General features: G+C 43.9%; 1 protein-coding gene across 3 annotated transcripts in view; it reads left to right on the top strand.

Moving 5' to 3' along the window:
* The first annotated feature begins 2,753 nt into the window (after nucleotides 1-2,753).
* Nucleotides 2,754-21,161, top strand: part of ATP11C (ATPase phospholipid transporting 11C) — a 208,000-nt gene continuing 189,592 nt past the window's right edge. For 2 of the 3 annotated variants that reach the window (XM_010388751.2, XM_010388752.2), the window contains exon 1: nucleotides 2,764-3,825. In XM_010388751.2, coding sequence (XP_010387053.1) covers nucleotides 3,799-3,825 — 27 coding nt within the window. In that variant the 5' untranslated portion in view covers nucleotides 2,764-3,798. Of the gene's footprint in view, nucleotides 3,826-21,161 lie in introns of all 3 variants that reach the window. The other variant, XM_010388750.2, reaches the window with a different exon arrangement.

Raw genomic sequence — 21,161 nt, 5'->3', positions numbered from 1 at the left:
TCCTGACCTCAGGTGATCTGCCTGCCTCGGCCTCCCATAAAAATGCCTGGAATTACATTTTTATAGTTGAGCAAATTAGACTGGACCCATGAGTATAGGTGTTGTATTGAAATAAATTGAGAGAATAAATAGCAGAATTATAACAAATAAAAATCAACAATACTGCTATATCTTTCTGGGGTTGGGGATGGAGTTTTGCTCTTGTCACCCAGGCTGGAGTGCAGTGGTGCGATCTTGGCTCACTGCAACCTCCACCTCCCGGGTTCAAGCAATTCAATTCTCCTGTCTTAGCCTCCTGAGTAGCTGGGACTATAGGTGCCTGCCACCACTCCTGGCTAATTTTTGTATTTTTAGTAGATATGGGGGTTTCACCATGTTGGCCAGGCTGGTCTCGAACTCCTGACCTCAGGTGATCCACCCACCTTGACCTCCCAAAGTGCTGGGATTACAGGCGGGAGCCACCGCGCCTGGCCCAATACTGCTATATCCTGAGGACTCTTAAAATTCCTGTGATTAGGTTGCAGAAACATGACAATGGGCAAGTATGAGAGCATAATGTAAACAAAAAAAAATTTCAGGTCTCTAATATTTTTTAAAGTCGATCTGTTTGAATCTATAAGCAAAGTACATTTTTTCCATTTATTTAACAGAATTGAATTTGGAACGATATTACTTACTATTCACTAGCAAGCACTTGCATCCCCAAATGTCTAAATTAGTTTATTATTTTATTGATAAGGATGTATTTTGGTAAGAATTCTAGACTTATACCTAGAACTAAAGACAATAACCTCCTCTACCTCTCAATTCCAGTATCTAGAATAATGTCTGCCACATAGTCGTTCAACAAATAAACTAGTGAAGAAATTACAGTAGTTGCTGCGTTCAATAAATGTAAAGCTAGAGGCCGGGCGTGGTGGCTCACACCTGTAATCCCAGCACTTTGTCTAGGCGGGTGGATCACCTGAGGTCAGGAGATCGAGACCAGCCTGGACAACATGGTGAAACTCCATCTCTACTAAAAATACAAAAATTAGCCGGGCGTGGTGGCAAGCATCTGTAATCTCAGCTACTTGGGAGACCGGGCACAAGAGTCACTTGAACCCAGGAGGCAGAGGCTGCAGTGAGCCGAGATCGCGCCACTGCACTCCAGCCTGGGCGACAGAGTGAGACTCTGTCTCAAAAAAAAAAAAAAAAAGTAAAGATAGAAAATAACTCTATTTGAAAATAAATCTTTAAAGCAGTAGAGAGCAAAACTTTAGATCCCTCTTGTCAATAAAATATCGTAATATCTGATTAATATAATAATATAATATATTATCTATAATATAAATAATATAAATAAATATCTGATAATATAAATTTAAATTTAACATAAATCTTAAAAATCATTAGATACAGGCTCAACTGTGAGCAAAGAGAAGGAATCATAAGAGGGGAAGAATTGAAAACGGTTGGTTTTACTTCTTGGCAGTTAGGACAGTTTGGCAACAAACCTTAGGTCTCCTGCATTTGCATTTTATTGGGGGGTGGGCTTCTCGTTGATCACAGAATGAAGTTCAAACTTCGTAACATGTTTTTGAAGAATTTTAGATTTTGAAGAATTTTGGATTTTAGCTTTCGTTCGAGCCGCCCTTACCTACACGTCCTGGGCGTCTGCCACTACGGCGTGATCTCTTTCTTAGTTTGTCCTGCGCTTTTTCACTGACCTCTCCCTCTACCCTGGACTTTGTCCCCTTGGGCTCAGTCAGGTCCTCTAAAGCCTTCCCACATTTCAAGGGCTAGTTTAATCTCCAGAGCTTTTAGGAAAACTTCCCAGACCACCTTTTCAGATGCAATGTCGCTCTCCCCTATTTCCCTAGCACTTTGAACTCCAGCTATTATGAAATTCTAACGTGGCGTTTCCGCTTGTTTGTATCCCCCAACCAGCTTGCGACCACCCTGTTGGGGAGGTCTTTTAAGAAATCGCTGTATCCAGCCCTGGCACAGTGCCTGGTACAAAGAAAATTCCCAGTAAAGGTTTGTTGAAATGAATCCAAACTCCGGAGGGTAAAGGAGAAGCGCCTATGCCTAGCAGGAAAGGCCTTTTGCGACCTTTGGTAAGGCCTGTGGTGTGGCTGGGCCCTGTCCCCAGCTCTAGACTGGCAGGAGAATGTGGCGAGGCAGAAGACTCGTGTAAGAGTCTCTGAACTCCCCTTACTTATTTCTTTTTGACTTTTATAGAAGAATCTGTAAGTTTTCCAACAGCCTTGGGCCCCGCCTTAAGGGGCGGTGAAAAGGGGTGGGGTTGTGGAAGTTGGGAGGGATGCCCAGCCTCGTGGCAATTCTGGACTCGCTTTTTTTAATTTTTAAAGTTTTGCAAATTCCAGCTCTAAGCTGGGGGCGGAGGGTGGAGAGGGTTTCCTGATGCGCACATTTTGCGTTCCAGGGAAAGCTCCCAGGATTCGGAGCTTTGCCTAATTTATCCTTCTCACATGTCCCACCACTAGGAAGCTACCGAGTGCACCCGGCCTCCACACCCAGCCGGCCAGCGTGGAGAACCCGCTGTTCAGCCCGCGCTTCCTTCTTCAACCCTCTCGGCAAATCTGGGACTAGCGTGTGGGGGAGCTCCCAGCCCGCCGTACCAGGCGGAGTAGGGGGACGGTTGGACTACAACTCCCAGGCTACCCCGGGAGCAAGGCGGGGGAGGGGGGCGAGCGGGAGGGGCCTGGGGTGGGGCGGGGAGGGGGTCAGGGAAATCCCGCCCAGCTGCGCAGCAGCAACGACACAAAGCCTGACTTTACAACCTCAGAGAAAGTGGAAGTAAGAAGGCTTAGGTGGGCAGGCAGGAGGAGAGAAAAACCCAGAGGAGGGAAAGCCGCGTAATTGGGAGTACAGCGTAGCGAGGGTCGAGGGGGAACCCTCGTCCGTAGAGATGAGGAGGGTGGGCTTTCAGAACTAGTCCCCCGTCTCGCCCTGCCCCGCCCCTCCCGCGCTGGGGTCCCCACGGTGCCCTGCCTCGGAGCCCCGCTCCACCACGCCCGGAAGGGGGAGCCTGGCCGTCGGCTGGCTCGGGGCGGGCCGGTCGGCTGTACCGAGGCTCCCTAGCCCCAGTGCGGGACGAGAGCGCGGGGCGGCGCGGAAGTCGCGGACCGAGGAGGGGCTGCGAGCTAAACAGCGCGGCGGGGCACGCGCGGCGCGGCGGACGAGTTAGGGCTAGGGCGAGGGAGGCTGTGGCTCCCGACAGAGACAGGGGAGTAGTGTCGGGCTGAGGCGAGGTGAGGCGCGGGGTGCCTCGGGAGGGTTCCCCGTGCCCCGAGGGGGGCGGCCGCGGAGTCCAGCGGGGAGGCGGGCGGTGGTGCCGCGTCGGGGAAGAGTGCATCCCGCAGGGTGCCGAGCCCGGCGCTGGCGGAGAGACGGGGGCGTCCCCCTCCCCACAGGAGGAGCCTCGCGCTCCTCCGCCATCCTTCCCCCGCGCGGCGGGCTCGCCTTCTCAGTGGGTGCTGCGGGAGCTGCCGGCCCGCGGTGCCGCCGGCCGGCGGTGCCGGGGCCAGATAAGGGCGATCCACGGGGCTGCCGCCCCCAGGTCAGGCAGGCCGGGGGCGGGCCGCGAGTGAGGCGGGGCGGCGGCGAGGCTGCGGACGGCTGGGGGGCGGGGGAGCGAGGAGAGCCGGAGAGCAGGCGGCGAGCGGGTGGCCCGGCCGCCCGCCTCGCTGGTCCTCTTGGCGCCGCCGGCCCACGCCGCAGTGTGTTTTGTGGACGGCGCCTTCCCAGACAGCCCAGTAGAGCCCAGCTCAGCGCCCGGCGGCCTTCGACGCGATGTTCCGCCGGAGCTTGAATCGTTTTGTAAGTATACTCGCTGCGGCTCCGCGCGTGCCGGTTCGTTTGCTCGCCAGCCCCTTCGCCGGGTCCCTCACAACAATTTTCTAAGGGGGCAATTACATCTCTGGGAGACACCACCACCCCTCTTCTTCCTTTTTACCGAAACACTGTGCCCAGGCGGCCGGGGAGGGGAGGCAGGTAGGGCTCTCGGGGTATCCCACCCTCGCCCCAGGACAATTCGACCAGGGCTTCCCGGAGCTGTTACAAACTCTGCCTGAAACTGGGGGCCGCCCTCGGGCTGGGTGGTGGGGGACTCGTGGGGGGACCGACCTGGGGACCCCTCAGTTTGTCAATGAGTCGAAGATGGCGTTTTATTCTTAGGGAGGTTGCCTTCTTTTGTTTCCTCTGCCACGAGCACATGGAGGTAAACCTAGACCTGTCACCGTGGCCCAAAGGAAGAGCTGGGGGCTGAGGGAGCCGGAGGCTAGGGCAAGACTCAGCCTTGCCTAGGGCTCAGCCAGCGGGCGGCTGCTGACCGGAGGCCGGGCAAACTTTGGAGACCCAGCCTATAAAGCTCACCTTTAGGGTGTGTTTGAAAGGCGAGCGTGATTGTCAGGGTGGGCTGGGTGGATGTGCAGCCGCCAGGAGGCTGCGCCGCCCCTGCCCATGCTGCCGATCGCTGGTCTGAAGCCTCGCGGAGGGCTGAGCACTCCAGACCTTGAACCCATGGGAGAAGGCGGGCTGCGACTGGACTCCTCCGTCCACGTTTACCCCCTTCAGAATCCCCAGAAAAGGGAATTTCATTTTCAAGGGAGTTTGCCATAGGGAAAATCGCTTTCGGGCTACTGACTCTTTTGAGTAACCTGTTTACTCCTAGAGGGTACATTAAGAATGGAGCAAAACAGGACCATTTACGTTCTGTGCTGCTATTTGTAGCAACTTCCTTAATTGCAAGAGGAGGTGGCGGGAATAGGATTTTATTTCTGCCAATGATGTGAAAGAAATGGTTCATCTGCAAATTTTGATTTTTCTGTAGTTAGGAAAAAGGGTTGAATGCTGAGTTCCTCTACCTGCCTTAAAATACATCTTTTGAGAACATGTCAATTTGGTTTTATTCATGCAATTATTCCTAATCAAAGCGTTGCTAACATTTTTCATACATCGGATAAATTTGCTCTCATTTTTCCTTCATTTGAAACTTTCACAAATGTACACAGGTTAAAAGTAATACTTGTACATCCCTTTTTAGAATATTATTATCACAATAGTGCTATGTTAATGGTTTTCTAAATGTTGACCTCTCCCAGAAACATGCAGTATGAAATTGGAACAGATTATTACCTGTGGCATAGAGCAATAGAGGTTGTACATATCAATCATCTTGAAATCCGTAGGTGACGGCTTGTACTAATAGCTTTGCTGAAGCAAGTGACTAAAATTGGTTTCTCCCATGTAGCCTGAGAATGCAAACGGGTATTGTTCTTCATAGCTCTATTTCACATAGATTCTTGTGATCTTGGAGTGTTGTTTGGGGGTGACAAAAAGGGAAAGGTGGCAGTGAAAGCTAATCGTAGTATTTAGGAAAAGGATAATCTTTTCACATGGCACTCTTATGGTGGAAAACAACTGGGCTCTGAATCATAATAAAATCATTAAACTTAAGTTGTTGAAAATCCCTTTTTTTTTTTTTTTTTTAAGGATTTGAACATTTGAAACTGAACAACTCAAGTACTGGTCTAAAAGCTCATTTGCTTCCCTTTTGCGAAGAGTGATCTGCATCGTATGAGAGTCTAGTAATTAAGTAGTGCTGGCCCAGGAAGCCAGGGCATGCAGTAGAATTTGCAGCAGTTGTTGAGGTGCCAGCCTGCAGGTTTGAGGCTAGTACTTTGCATCCCCGACCAAGATCTCAGCAGAGAATCACTTTTGCTAATACTGAAATGAGCTTTGACCTCACTGCTGCAGCTGGAATGTTCAGCTGTTCACATTTTCCTGCGCAGCCATGACTGTGGTTAAGTACCGGGAATTTGTACCAGTGCAGTAAGCTGAAAGGTTCTTAGGAGTTGTGTCTGAGCCCTAGGCCCAGGGCAAGGAATTAATCTGCATACCTTTGGACTGAATGTGAAAAATACTATCAAATACTCATTGCTAAAAAACGGCTTCAAAATTTGGGGGGGGACAATTTTTCCATCTCTTAGATCAGTAAACCATATGCTGTTCTTATCTTTTGCCTGACAAATTCTTTGAGGGGTACTTCCATTTAAATTACTAGAAGACTAGAATTAAAGATTTGGTTGGAACTTTGAGACTTTCACAGCAGTATAGATGTAGTCAAGGTTGCGAATTGTCTTATGATTGTTTTAATATTTTAGAAATAGAGCTATGAATTCCTTTCAAAATCAGTTGTGGTTTTTAGTGTACCTGTACGTGTCTGAAATTGGTTTTGATTGTGAAATAAATTACAGTGGTGTTGATTGTAGTTGTTGGTTGTTGAAAACTAGACTACATATTAGAGAAGTGCTTTCTTTATATTTTAAACCTGAAGTGGAAGAATCCCTTAGGATTCTTACAAGCATCATCTTCTATAGCTCAGTTGTGTTTGCTGAATCATTTTTGAAATGCCATTTATTTTTCAAGTTTTCCAATTTCAAGCTAAAAGAAAATAGTGATTCATTGTATTTTTTAAATACATGGTCTTGACGTCTTTGCCATTAATAACTGTGTTCCTTTCTTTCTGATGAATTATGACTTTCCTTTTGACAGTTTTGAGGTGGAAAGAAATTGGTGGATTTGGTGTATAACATTTTAGGGTTGAGGCATGTAGAGGATGTCCTAAAGGATTTAAGAGTTAGATGTCTCTGAGTACAGTAAAAGCACCGCTTGTTCTCAGTCAACATCTCCATAAATACAGTAAATAAATAATAATAGCTCTGTCTGTACAACTTATTTTCTTCAAAGGCATATTTAATCAGAAGTCTGGACTAGTTAAGATTTAAGGGTCATGGACTTTTATGTTATCCTGTTTTGTTTTATTCTTAATGCAATTCCTAGTGATTATAGTAACATATTCTCTTGGTCTTAAAGATTTTTTGAAAATGTGAAAACAATTCCCCCCTCTTTTTGGCTTATTAAATTATTTTATACTAAAGATTCAAAATAAGAGATTTCTTGATAAAGTAGATTGGGTGCTTGGCCAAGAGGACGCTGTCAGTTTAGCTTGTCAGAGAGTGATAGTTAACAGGTATGCATTTCTAGACCTTTGATACATGAAAGCTTAATTGTGAGTATGAAATACTGGAGTACATTTAAATCTCTGATTCTAGAAATCCTTAAACTGCTTTGGTTTCATAAATGCATGTAGCATATAGTCATAATATCACACAGAAAATGCCCAGGACTAGAAAGAAATTAGACTGCATAAGGAAGAATGGAAATTTAAAATGACTAAAAAGTACAAAATAAGAATTAATGAAATAGGTAACTAATTTATTTGAGTCCAAGGCAAGGCTAGGCTAATGAAACAATATATGGAGGCAATTAGAAAATAGTTCAGGTAATTGCTTCCCCCCCCCAGGAGCAAGAAGGTTTTTAGTTTCCCCTTTAAATTATCAGAATAATTAAACATTTTTTTTGTTTGTTTCACTTTAATAACTCTGGCTTGACATTGATGAGCGGGAAAATACTGATGATACTGACCATACTTAAAAGCAACTTTTTTTTTTTTTTTTTTTTTTGAGGCGGAGTCTCGCTCTGTCGCCTGGACTGGAGTGCAGTGGCCGGATCTCAGCTCACTGCAAGCTCCGCCTTCCGGGTTTACGCCATTCTCCTGCCTCAGCCTCCCGAGTAGCTGGGACTACAGGCGCCCGCCACCTCGCCCGGCTAGTTTTTGTATTTTTTTTAGTAGAGACGGGGTTTCACCGTGTTAGCAACTTTTTTTTTTTAAAATCATATTGTGTTCTAATTGCCTTTTAACTTGTATGGCTCCCTAGACTAGTCTTTCACAACTTGGAGAGAATTGGCACTGATGCCCTAGGACATGCATTGTTAGTAATAAATTAACATTTTCCTGCATAGCTGGAGTTAAGGAACCCTAATTGAGAAAGGCTATCCTAGACAGGGACAGTTCACAGTGTGTTCTTAGCTCCTAGCACAGTGCCTGGTCCCTAGTAGGTGTTCAGTAAAATATTTTTTGAAAGAACAACTTTTGTATGTATCCCATAAATGATAACCTTTGCTTATAGATAATGATTATTGTAAACCTGCCCTTATGCAGAATGAGTGAAGAATGAGTTCTTGTTAATTGGGGTATACCGTATACATTACTAGTATTCTAAGAATTAGAATAAATACACTTAATGCTGAAAGCTATACTGACCATAGTATAATCTTTTTTTCCCTTTTTGTGAGATTTATTATGGGAATTGGATCATGCTGAGAAGTCCCAGGATCTGCCATCTGCATTATCCCCTTGGTGTTTTTTTTTTTTTTTTTTTGGAGACAGGGTCTTACTCTTGTCACCCAGGCTGGAGTGCAATGGCACGATCTCGGCTCACTACAACCTCCACCTCTTGGGTTCAAGCGATTCTCCTGCCTCAGCCCCCCTAGTAGCAGGGATTACAGGCACCTGCCACCACGCCTGGCTAATTTTTTGTATTTTTTATAGTAGAAATAGGGTTTCACCATGTTGGCCAGGATAGTCTTGAACGCTTGACCTTAGGTGATTTCCCCACCTCGGCCTCCCAAAGTGCTGGGATTACAGGCATGAGCCAGTGCGCCCGGCCTCTTTCTTAGATGATTAAGGCATTGTATGGTTTTGCAGAACAATTTTTTCATTCAGCAAATATTCACCAAGCACTTACTATGTCCTGGGCACTGTAGTCAATCCTGGGGGCATAGATGAGCAAGACAGACAAGGTTCCTGTCTTCTTGAGCTGTAATTATCATTACATACACAACTACAGATATAGAAGGCATGGTAACTGCATTGCATTGAATACATTTGTGACATACCGTGAAATTTGATCTTTATGAATAAGTTACTATTACATACTTGTCATTTTTCTACCAAAAATAGATTGTACAATATCAATTATTTTCTGGTTGTTTGGATGTCAGATAAAAAGGAATTTATTGCATTTGTCTCCTTTCATCTGACCTATGCATGGCAAACTGCTCTTTTGCGAATAGATGCTAGGCTGACCCTGCACAAGGTGGGAAACTTATTTAGAAATGAACCACTATAACTTGAAATAAATCTTCACACAAATGAAAGCAGCTTTTGTCTTCTTTTTTCCTGCTCTACCTTTTACTGACTCAGCAACCTAAAACTCTGAATGTGTCCTGAATACTTTCTGTAAGTGTTTACTCTTTGTTCCTTTTGTTTATGCTTATTGCTAATAAGGCAGCCATTTAGTGTGTAATGTTGAGTGCCTATATACCAGGTAGTTTCCAGTGTTCCTAATTAACTTTTAGCTGAATTGAGATTTGGGCAGGTGAAGCTGGCCATTTTTATATTGGTGCAACTGTCCAAAAGAGCTTGTTTTCTCAAAAAAGCTGCCAGTTTACCACCTGCTGAGCAGTGGGTTCTAGGAGGTAAAGGATGGCCAGTGGCCCCTGAAAGAACCATAACTAACCTCGCTGTGTCTGCATGATGTGCAAAGAACTAGCCCACTGAGTGAAATCAAATACTGGTTTGTTGAGTGATGGAAAAAATCATCAGGGCTCACTGCTTGTCTAACATGGTTGATCAGTTCTCTCAAAGAGGGTGAATGCATGGGATACAAAAATAATACTATTTTGTTCTTCAAGGTGGTGGAATTTCCTGTACATCTGTAGCGCTTTATACAGATGATCCATTTACATCTGGAACCCTCGAGACTAGGAGACTTTTTCTGGTTAGGTGGAGGGAGGTTCTGGGCTTCCACAAGTGAATTAGGTGCTGGCTCTTGAGTTTATTTCCTTTCACTTAACATTTACCTTCTTGGCCTGTTATACGGGTAGATTAGTGGTGATCATAAAACAAACATATTGGCACAACTGCAGCATATGTTAACACTGCTGCAGCTTAATGATGAATGAGTGCTCAGCACTGCAGATATGGGCACAGGATGCCCTGTGCCCGCACATTGGCAGACAGCCCCTCAATTACTGCAGTGTCTGGATGGATTGCTGGTTCGGCTGACTTCTTGATAATAGAAGATGTGATTTATAAATGATAATGGACCATGGATTTCCAGATTAAGAAGGTTAACCTGTATTTGTGAAGTAGAAATCATTGATTTCTTGCGCCATATTTATTTAATGGGATATGGGAGGATTGGTGAGGCCTACCCTGTTCAAGCAGATATCATCATTTGTTTTTTAGGTGTCTGTATTATATGTTGTCATGAAGTATTAATGTGGCAATGTTTTCCTATTCCATTTCTCTTTACCATGGTAATCTTGGAAAAATCAGAAGTGTTCTTGAAAATGATCTTGCAGTTAGCACAGCATCAGGTAAACAGTAGATGTTCAATTAATACTTGTTTAATTGTTTTGAGCTGAATTGGTAACACAGTCTGAGTCAGTAATAACAGATGAAAAATGATCAGTTTAGGAAGCAGCCACCAAGAAGCTTATCCATTTCAGACTGGGCTACATTATGCATTTCAGACTGTGCTATAAAATTAGCCAGGAGTGGTAGTGCAGGCCTGTAATTTCAGCTACTTGGGAGGCTGAGGCAGGAGAATCACTTGAACCTGGAAGGTAGAGGTTGCAGTGAGCCGAGATCGTGCCATTGCACTCCAGCCTGGGCAACAAGAGCAAAACTCCATCTCAAATAATAATAATAATAATAATCCTGGATGCTTACTATAAATACAGATTCCTGGGTCTTGAACTTACTGAATCCAAGTCTTAGGTGGTAGGCCCCGGAAACTGATTTTAACAAGCATTCCAAGTGGTTCTTAGGCTCACTAAAATTTGAGAACAGCCATATATAATATAGTAAACACTGAAATATTTATTTTCTGGGCACACTCTCTGTCACCTTTTTGAACTTCAGTTTCTTCATCGATAGAATGGGAATAATAATACCTATTTCACAAGACTGTTGAAAAAAATGTTTGGTAGACTATTCAACACTATACCAATTGTGTCAGAGGTCCTCAAAACTGGCCTAGGTTTGATGATTCACTGGCAGAACTCAGTACATGTACACGCTTGGGGATGTGATTTATTATAGCAAAAGGATACAGAGCAAAGTCAGTAATGGGGAAAAGGCTCATTGGGGCCAAGTCTGGAGGAAACCATGTGCAAGCTTCCAGTCCTCTTTCACTGAAATCACACAGGTCATGCTTAATTCCTCTAGCAAACGAGTTTTGACAGCTTGTGTGAAATGTCTACTAGGGAAGCTTATTAGAGATTCAGTACCTAGGGTTTTTATTGGGAGCTGGTCACAGAGGCACCCTCCACCTGGTACACAGCAAAATTCCAGACCCCAAGGAGGAAAGCAGGTATTCATTGTAAACCCTATTGTTTACACAGCTTAAGCAGAGTGAGCCACTCTTATCAGGGTGATGGGAACCCTCCCGAAATCCGAGTCCCCAGACACCAGCCAAGGACCAACCTTGCAAACAGGCCCTACTAAGAATAGCAGTGTCAGGCCTGCTATGTTAACTCTTTCCATCACGCAAATATTATGAAATACTGGTATTTTTTCAGTGAAAGGAAATGACTTGTCCAAGATCATTAAGCTAATCAGCAGTGCAGCTGAGACAGACTCCAGCAATCACATCTTTTCATTGCTGCCCATACCCATGCTTCTAGATTATGGGTCATGCCTTTTCATACTGTCATTGAAAGCACTCACTATTTGTCACTTGAAGCAGAAGAGCAGCCTGCCGGTGGTAAATTGATGCACCCAGTGGGGGAGCCAGGAAGTATTGATGTTTCTGCCAGTTTAGCGTCAACACTTGCTGGTTTCCTCTCTGGAGCATCACCAAGTTCGTGGATTTTCATTTTTCCTGACTTTTGGACTTTCGTTACTGCTCCCATTCATTTGTTCATAGTCCTAACACTCATTTGCATCATTGCTTCATCCCATTCTATACCTTTTGGGTAACACAATTTCCAAACAGTGGGAATACTGCAGTATTTTGTCAAAGAAGACTATATAGGGAAAAAAAAAAAACACCAAAAGAAAAAAAAATGTATGGCAATATTTACAAATATTGGTTTATATCCTGGATTGTCTTTTGAGTTTTATAGTCATGGAAAACCCTAGAATATCTCTGGTTATTTGGAGTTTCAACTGTTTTTACTGTTATAAAGGAAAATTAACAAATCTTTTGTGATTGGAGCAAAGAATGAGGAAATCATACTGGATGGTGCAGTAATCCCACATATCGACAGGGAGTAGAAGCCAGGAGGGAATTGCCTCAAGTAACAGCTGGGTAGAGCAGATTATGTAAGCTACACCTGTTGTGTAAGCAGTGGGGACGTTCTTTAAGCTTCACAATTAATGTATTTTGCAGTAGTATGGATTAAGGGATCTATAGTATAGTTGACAATTTACTCTGGCTTCTTTTCTGAAAACATCCATGTGAATCACAGCTTTCTTGAAACACTCATCCCGTTTGGTGCTGTGGAGGTGTGTAAGGTACAGCCCTGCTCACCAGTAGCCTGCACTTTGGTAGAAGAGATAGAAGACCAGCAAACAGGACCAACCTCCACACAAGGCCAGTAGGTCACCAGTGCCATCCTTTTGAACGACATACACAGTAAGTGCAGTAGCCATTCAGAAGGAGGCACTGGCTCTCTGGCTTCATTTCTTGGGGAGAGCTTTATGGAGGAAGTAGCCTGTCAGCTGGGCCTTTGGGGACCCAAAGGGCTGAAGGTTCTGAGATTTTAGGGATGGGCAGTCTCATTACAGGAGGAGGCAATTACCTGAGCAATGGTGCGGGGTCATTGTTTGCACTTAAAGCATGGGAACCAGTCAGTTTAGAGAGCATACATGCCAACCCCAAATGAGTTTGAGCTGTTATAAAAAAAGTATAACAGGCGGGGCTCAGTGGCTCATGCCTGTAATCCCAGCACTTTGGGAGGCTGAGGCAGGTGAATCATTTGAGGTCAGGAGTTCAAAACCAGGCTGGCCAACATGGTGAAACCCGGTCTCTACTAAAAACAAAAATTAGCCAGGTGTGATGGAAAGCATGTGTAATCCCAGCTACTTGGGAGGCTGAGGCCAGAGAACTGCTTGAGCCAGGGAGGTAGAGGTTGCAGTGAGCAGAGATGGCACCACTGCACTCCAGCCTGGGTAACAGAGCGAGACTCTGCCTCAAAAAAACAAAACAAAACAAAGTATAATAGATCACCATAGATTCAGTGGCTTATAAACAACAGAAATTTATTTCTCACAATCCTGGAACTTGGAAGTCTAAGATAGGATGCCAGCATGGTTGGCTACTGGTGAGGGGGCTTCATGTTGTAAACTGGTGACTTATTATAACCTCATATGGCAGAAAAAGAGTGAAATGAGCTCTCTCGGGCACTAATCCCATTAATGAGGGCTCCACCCTCATGGCCTAATCACCTGTCAGATGCCTCACCTCCTAGTACCGACACCTTGGAAGTTTGGATTTCCACATAGTAATTTTATGGGAACATAAACATCCTGTCCATGATACAGCAGAAAGACCAAAACGTTGATCTTCAATGCCTTACATTTGCTGTAGTAATTTTGATTTTGAAAAAGGAGATGCTGAAAACAGGTGTCAGGTGGCTTTAGGTCTCCATAACAATAGCTATAGGAATTTTCCTATACATAGATACTCTTTTCTGAAACCTATGACTCCAGCGAAATTATGTTATATATATATATATATAGAGAGAGAGAGAGAGAGAGAGAGACAGAGAGAGAGAGAGAGACAGAGAGAGAGAGAGAGAGAGAGAGAGAGAGAGAGAGGGAGAGACAGTCTTGCTCTGTTGCCCAGGCTGGAGTACAGTGGCACAATCTCGGCTCACTGCAACCTCCACCTCCCGGGTTCAAGTGATTCTCCTGCCTCAGCCTCCTGAGTAGCTGAGACTACAGGCGTGTGCCACCACACCTGGCTAATTTTTGTATGTTTAGGAGAGATGGGGTTTCACCATGTTGGCCAGGCTGGTCTTGAACTCCTGACCTCAAGTGATCCACCTGACTCAGCCTCCCAAAATGCTGGGATTACTGGCTTGAGCTGCCATGCCCGGCTTGATTTGGTGCAGGGACAGTAAGGCAGAGACCAGGATGAAATATATATTCAGGGTAATATATCATGACACTACTTCATGTATTATTATAGGACTGCTTACTTAGTTACCCTGCTTAAATTATGGGTACACATTTCTGGGAACTTTGACTACACAGGGGAGACAGGAGGGCAGTTCATTTTCTTGAGTACTAGTGGTCATTTATTTAAAAAGCTGGAGATGAGGCTTTTTTTTCAGGAGTACATTCCTTACCAACACATTTATATTTCACTGCTATTAGATAAGAAAGCTTTTGATAGACTTTCAGATCTGACTGCATCATTCGGACTTACCAGAACATGAATTGCATCTCCCTCCCTCTGTATTAGTCTATTTTCATACTGCTATAAAGAACTGCCTGAGATTGGGTAATTTATAAAGGAAAGAGGTTTAATGGACTCACAGTTCCACATGGCTGGGGAGGCCTTAGAAAACTTCCAATCATGGCAGAAGGCAATTAGGAAGCAAGGCACCTTCTTCACAAGGTGGCAGGAAGGAGACGTGCTGACTGAAGAGGGAAGAACCCCTTATGAAACCATCAGATCTCGTGAGACTCACTATCACGAGAACACCATGGAGAAAACTGCCCCCATGATTCAGTTGCCTCCACCTGGTCTCTCCCTTGACAGGTGGGTATTATGGGGATTATAATTCAAGATGAGATTTGGGTAGGGACATGTATCACCCTCATAACCAGTTCATCACAACACCATGCTCAGTCAATGCCACTTTTCTTTATCATCATGACTGCCACCCTCATCTAAGTCATTTCTCCACTTTCATATTTATTCCTCCTCCAGTTTTCCCCTGTTCAGTAAGTAACACCATCCCCCACCTAGTAGCTCAAGCTAAAAACCTAGCAGTCATACTTAATACTAACCTTTCCCTTTATCACATTTGTCAGAGAATCCAATAGGTTCTATTTCTGAAAATGCTGTCACATCCATCCACCTTTCTTCATTTCCACACCTACCACCATTCAAGTTCAAGCTACTGCTGTCATTTACCTGGACCTTTGCAATCGATTATTTTATTATCCACTTTTGCCCTCTCCTATCCATCTTCCACACAGCTGCAGGGGGATCTTTTACAGACGCACACCAGGAGCATTTCATTGACTTTCCGCTGATTTCTGGTTAAGTACTTTGCTGGTGGTATTGCTCTCTCTCTTTCACTTTTTTTCGTTCACTTTAAAAAATTGAGATAATTCACATAACATAAAATTCACCACTTTAAAGTATATACTTAAGTGGATTTAAATTTACTATGCTGTGTAACAATCACAGCTATCTAATTCCAGCATATTTCCACTACCTCAAAAAGAAACCCCATCTGTTATCTCTTAGTCCCAATCCTCTACCCTTCAGCCCTTGGCAACCACCAATCTACTTTCTTATCTCTGGACTGCCAAAGGAATCATACAATATGTGTTACTTTGTGACTGAATTCTTTGGTTTAGCATAGTAATATTTTCAAGATTTGTTCATGTTGTAGCATGTATCAGTATCAGTACTTCATTCCTTTTTTTTGAGGTGGAGTCTCTCTGTCACCCAGACTGGAGCGCAGTGGTATGATCTTGGCTCGCTGCAACCTATGCCTCCCAGTTTCAAGTGATTCTCATGCCTCAGCCTCCAAAGTAGCTTGGACTACAGGCACGCACCACCACACTCAACTAATTTTTGTATTTTTAGTAGAGACAGGGTTTTGCTATGTTGAGTAGGCTGGTCTCAAACTGACCTCAGGTCATCCGCCCAGCTCGGCCTCCCAAAGTGCTGGGATTATAGGTGTGAGCCACCGTGACTGGCCTCATTCCTTTTGAAGGCAGAGTAATACTCTGTTTTATGGAGAGAGCACATTTTATTTATTTGTTCATCAGCTGATGGACATTTGGGTTTGCATTTTTGTCCTTTATTATAATTTTTTATTTTTTTATTGAGACAGAGCCTCACTCTGTCGCCCAGGCTGGAGTGCAGTGGCGCCATCACGGCACGTTGCAGCCTCTGCCTCCCAGGTTCAAACAATTCTCCTGTCTCAGCCTCCTGAGTAGCTGGGACAACAGATGTGCACCACCTCACCTGGCTAGTTTTGTATTTTTAGTAGATACAGGGTTTCACCTTGTTGGCCAGGCTTGTCTTGAACTCTTGGCCTTAGGTGATCCACCCATCTTGGCCTCCCAAAGTGCTGGAATTACAGGTGTGAGCCACTGTGCCTGGCAAATTTTTTTGCTTTTTAAAATGAATATGTTTTTACTTGAGTATGTATATATATTACTTGAGTATATATTGTATGTTTAAACTTTTCAGGAACTACCCAACTGCTTTCTTCAGTTCTTCCTCACTTAAATAAGTAGTTTGTGTGTGTGCGTGTGCAGTGCTGCAATCTCTGCTCACTGCAACCTCCGCCTCCTGGGTTCAAGCCATTCTCCTCTCTCAGCCTCCCAAGTAGCTTAGATTACAGGTGCCCACCACCACGCAGCTAATTTTTGTGTATTTAGTAGAGATGGGATTTTGCTGGGATTATAGGTGTGAGCTACCGCGCCCACCCGTTTATGTGTTTTTTTGAGACAGAGTCTTGCTCAGTCGCCCCGGCGGGAGTGCAGTGGTGTGATCTCGGCTCGCTGCCTTGTCTGCCTCCCGGATTCAAGTGATTCTCATGCCTCAGCCTCCTGAGCAGCTGGAATTACAGGCACACGCCACCACGCTCGGCTAATTTTAAAAATATTTTGTAGTAGAGACAGGGTTTCGCCATGTTGGCCAGGCTGGTCTTGAACTCCCAACCTCAGGTGATCCACCCTCCTCTGCCTCCCAAAGTGCTGGAATTACAGGCATGAGCCACAGCACCCGGCCAATAACTAGTATTTTTAATTGTAAAGGAAACACATAAAACTTACCATCTTTTTTTAAAGCATAGAGTAGTGCAAATTGTATTCACGTTGTATGCAACAGATCTCTAGAACTTTTTCATCTTGCAAAACTAAAATTCCATAGCCATTAAACAACAGCTCCCCCACTTCATGCAGTATTTGTCTTTTTGTGACTGGCTTATTTCACTTAGCATAATGTCCTTCAGGATTCTCCATGTTGTAGCATGTGAGAGGATTTTCTTCCCTTTTTTTGAGATGGGATTTCACTCTGTCGCCCAGGCTGGAGTGAAGTGGTATGGTCTTGGCTCACTGCAACCTCTGTCCCCCACCCCACCCCCGGGTTCAAGCAATTCTCCTGCCTTAGCCTCCCCAGTAGCTGGGATTATAGTTGCCTGCCACCATGCCCAGCTAATTTTTGTATTTTTAGTAGAGATGAGGTTTCGCCATGTTGGCCAGGCTAGTGTGGAACTTCTGACTTCAGGTGATCCACCCGCCTCGGCCTCCCAAAGTGGTGGGATTACAGGCGTAAGCCACCGTGCTTGGCCTGATTTTCTTCCTTTTAAAGGCTGGATTATATTTCATTGTGTGTATATATATGTTTATCTGTAGATAGTCATTTGGATTGCTTCCATCTCTTGGCTATTGGGAATAGTGCTGCTATGAACATCAGTGTGCAAATACCTCTCTTTGAGATTATGCTTTCGATTCTTTGGATATATACCCAGAAATGAGACTGCTGTGTCATATGGTAATTTTGTGTTTAATTTTTTGAGGAACTTCTGTACCGTTTTCAACAGTGGCTACATCATTTTACATTCCCATTAAGGGTTCTAGTTTCTCCACATACTCACCAACAATTGCTATATTTTTTATAGTAAGTCTTTCTTTTTTTTTTTTTTTTTTTGAGGCAGAGCCTTGCTCTGCTGCCCAGGCTGAAGTGCAGTGGTGGTGATCTCTGCTCACTGCAACCTCTGCTTCCCAGGTTTGAGCGATTCTACTGCCTCAGCCTCCCGAATAGCTGGGATTACAGGCGTGTACCACCATGCCCGGCTAATTTTTGTCTTTTTGGTAGAGACTGGGTTTCACTATGCTGGCCAGGCTGGTCTCGAACTTCTGACCTTATGTGATCCCTCTGCCTTGGCCTCCCATGTGCTGGGATTACAAATGGGAGCCACCACGCCCGACCTATAGTAGCTGTCTTAATGGATGTGAGGTTACATCTTATTGTGATTTTGATTTGCATTTCTCGGATGATTAGTGATGTTGAGCATCATTTCCTATGTTTTTTGGCCATTTGTACGTCCCTTTCGAGAAATGTCTGCTTAAGTCCTTTACCCATTTTGGTGGCGGGGGTGTTACTTCCTTTTTTGTTGTTGCTCAGTTGTAAGAGTTATTTATATATTATGGATAATATCTCCTTATGAAATATATGATTTGCAAATATTTTCCCACATTCCATAGGTTGCCTTTTCATTGTGATGATTACTTACTTTGACGAACAGAAGTTTTAAAGTTTGATGTAGTCTCATTTGTCTGTTTATGCTTTCGTTGCCTGTGCTTTTAATGTCATATCCGTGAAATCATTGTCAAATCCAAATGTCATGAGTGTTTTCCCCTCTGTTTTCTTCTAGGAGTTGCATATTTTTAAGTTTAGTTGATAGCTTATAAGTCTTACATGTAGATCTTCAATCGACTTTGAGTTACTTTTGTATGTAGTATAAGATAAGGGTCCAACTTCATTCTTGTGCATGTTGATGTCTAGTTTTCCTAGCACCATTTATTTGAAGACTCTCTCAGCATCATAGGGCAGGGTAAGAAAAAAAGAAAAGACTCTCTTTTCCCCCACTGAGTGGTTTTGGCACCCTTGTTAAAGATCATTTTTTTTTTTTTTTTTTTTTGAGACGGAGTCTCGCTCTGTCGCCCAGGCTGGAGTGCAGTGGCCGGATCTCAGCTCACTGCAAGCTCCGCCTCCCGGGTTTACGCCATTCTCCTGCCTCAGCCTCCCAAGTAGCTGGGACTACAGGCGCCCGCCACCTCGCCCGGCTAGTTTTTTGTATTTTTAGTAGAGACGGGGTTTCACCGTGTTAGCCAGGATGGTCTCGATCTCCTGACCTCGTGATCCACCCGTCTCGGCCTCCCAAAGTGCTGGGATTACAGGCTTGAGCCACCGCGCCCGGCCGTTAAAGATCATTTGACCATGTACATGAGAGTTTACTTCTGGGATATTTATTTTATTCTGTTTGTGTGTCTGTCTTTATGCCAGTGCCACGTGGTTTTGATTACTTTGATTGCATATTGTTTTGTAATATGTTTTGAAATCAGGAGTTGCGAGACCCCCAACTTCGCTCTTTTTCAAGATTGTTTTGGCTATTTGGGGTGCCTTAAAATTCCATATGGATTTTATGATGGATGTATATTTTTTTATTTCTGCAAAAACCTTCCTCATTTTTTGTGTTCCGTCTGCCACAGGACCGTTGTATAATATACTGTATATTCCTGGTGCACTTCTCTCCTGTAGTCAATTGTCTCAACTCTTACTCATTTCTCAGAGCTCAGCTTAATCATCACTTCCCTAAGGAAGCTGTCCCTAATCCTTCCCTCACACAATGCCAGGTTCACATGTGACTATGAACCTGTCCTTCATATTCTTTTTGTAGTTGACTTTACATTTGCATACTGTATTTGGTAACTTACTTAGTATCTAGATTTCCTCTATATAATATGCTTCATGAAGGTAAGACCTGTGACTATTTTTGCTCATTGCTATATCCCTAATGCTTCACTGCCTGACATAATAAGTGTTCATTAAATGTTTGCTGAATAAATGAAATACGATTTCCATTTGCATTTCTAATCTTATTTCCCATTTATAATTATAGACTTGTAGTGCTTGACTGAGAGATCAAAGACTAAGTGATGTCTAGTCTTTTTTTTTTTTTTTTTAAAAGACAGAGTCTTGCTCTGTCACCTAGGCTGGAATGCAGTGGCGTGATCTCGGCTCACTGCAACCTCTGCCTCCTGGGTTCAAGTGATGCTCTTGCTTCAGCCTCCTGAGTAGTTGGGATTACAGGTGTGTGCTAACACGCACAGCTAATTTTTGTATTTTTAGTAGAGACAGGGTTTCACCATGTTGGCCAGGCTGGTCTCGAACTCCTGACCTCTGGTAATCTGTCCGCCTTGGCCTCCCAAAATGCTGAGATTACAGGCGTGAGCCACTGCGCTGGCCACATGTTGTGTTTTATAATACGTATATCATGCCTTTTTAAATTATGATTTTGGTTATTTCATATTTGGTGATGTAGTTAATGAATTAGCTTTATAAGCTTCACTATAGTTTCATACACATTTACAACGTTGATTTTCTTCAGCAATTTGCTATTGTATTTTCAAAGTACTTAATGTACTCGTAAAATATGTACAACTATTATATGTCAATTAAAAAATACTCCAGTATAAATACCAAATGAAGCGTTTATTAATCAAATCTTTTTTTTTCTTTTTCTTTTTTTTTTTTGAGGTAGAGTCTTGCTGTGTCACCCAGGCTGGAGTGGAGTAGCTCACTGTAACCTCTGCCTCCCAGGTTCAAATAATTCTCGTCCCTCAGCCTCCCGAGTAGCTAGGATTACTGACATGTACCACCATGCCTGGCTAGATTTTGCATTTTTAGTAGAGATGGGGTTTCACTGTGTTGACCAGACTGGTCTGAAACTCCTGGCCTCTTTTGATCCTACTGCCTCGGCCTCCGAAAGTGCTGAGATTACAGATGTGAGCCACTACGCCCGGTGTAATTTTTAAGTCCTTTTGATAACTTTTTGTCTATGTGTTTTTCAAATTCTTGTTTCAAAATTTGTTTTTAAACAGCTTTTTGAGGTGCAAGTACTTTTAATGTTATTATTTTTGTGAGTTTATTGCAACTTTAAGGGGTACCAGATATTCAGCAATGATAATAGTGTCTTATTTAAGTCCTTATTGCACAAAGATGGAGCTAATCTCATCATTTTATGTGGGTCACAATTTGAAATTTTAAAAAATCTTTTTTAAAATTTTACTTGGCCGGACGCGGTGGCTCAAGCCTGTAATCCCAGCACTTTGGGAGGCGGATCACGAGGTCAGGAGATCGAGACCATCCTGGCTAACACGGTGAAACCCCGTCTCTACTAAAAATACAAAAAATTAGCCGGGCGTGGTGGTGCGCGCCTGTAGTCCCAGCTACTTGGAGGCTGAGGCAGGAGAATGG

This window comes from Rhinopithecus roxellana, chromosome 7 (assembly GCF_007565055.1).
Source record: "Rhinopithecus roxellana isolate Shanxi Qingling chromosome 7, ASM756505v1, whole genome shotgun sequence".
In the NCBI taxonomy this organism is placed as follows: Eukaryota; Metazoa; Chordata; class Mammalia; order Primates; family Cercopithecidae; genus Rhinopithecus; species Rhinopithecus roxellana.
Note: the sequence above shows the minus strand (reverse complement) of the source record. Positions and strands in the feature narration are given on the sequence as shown.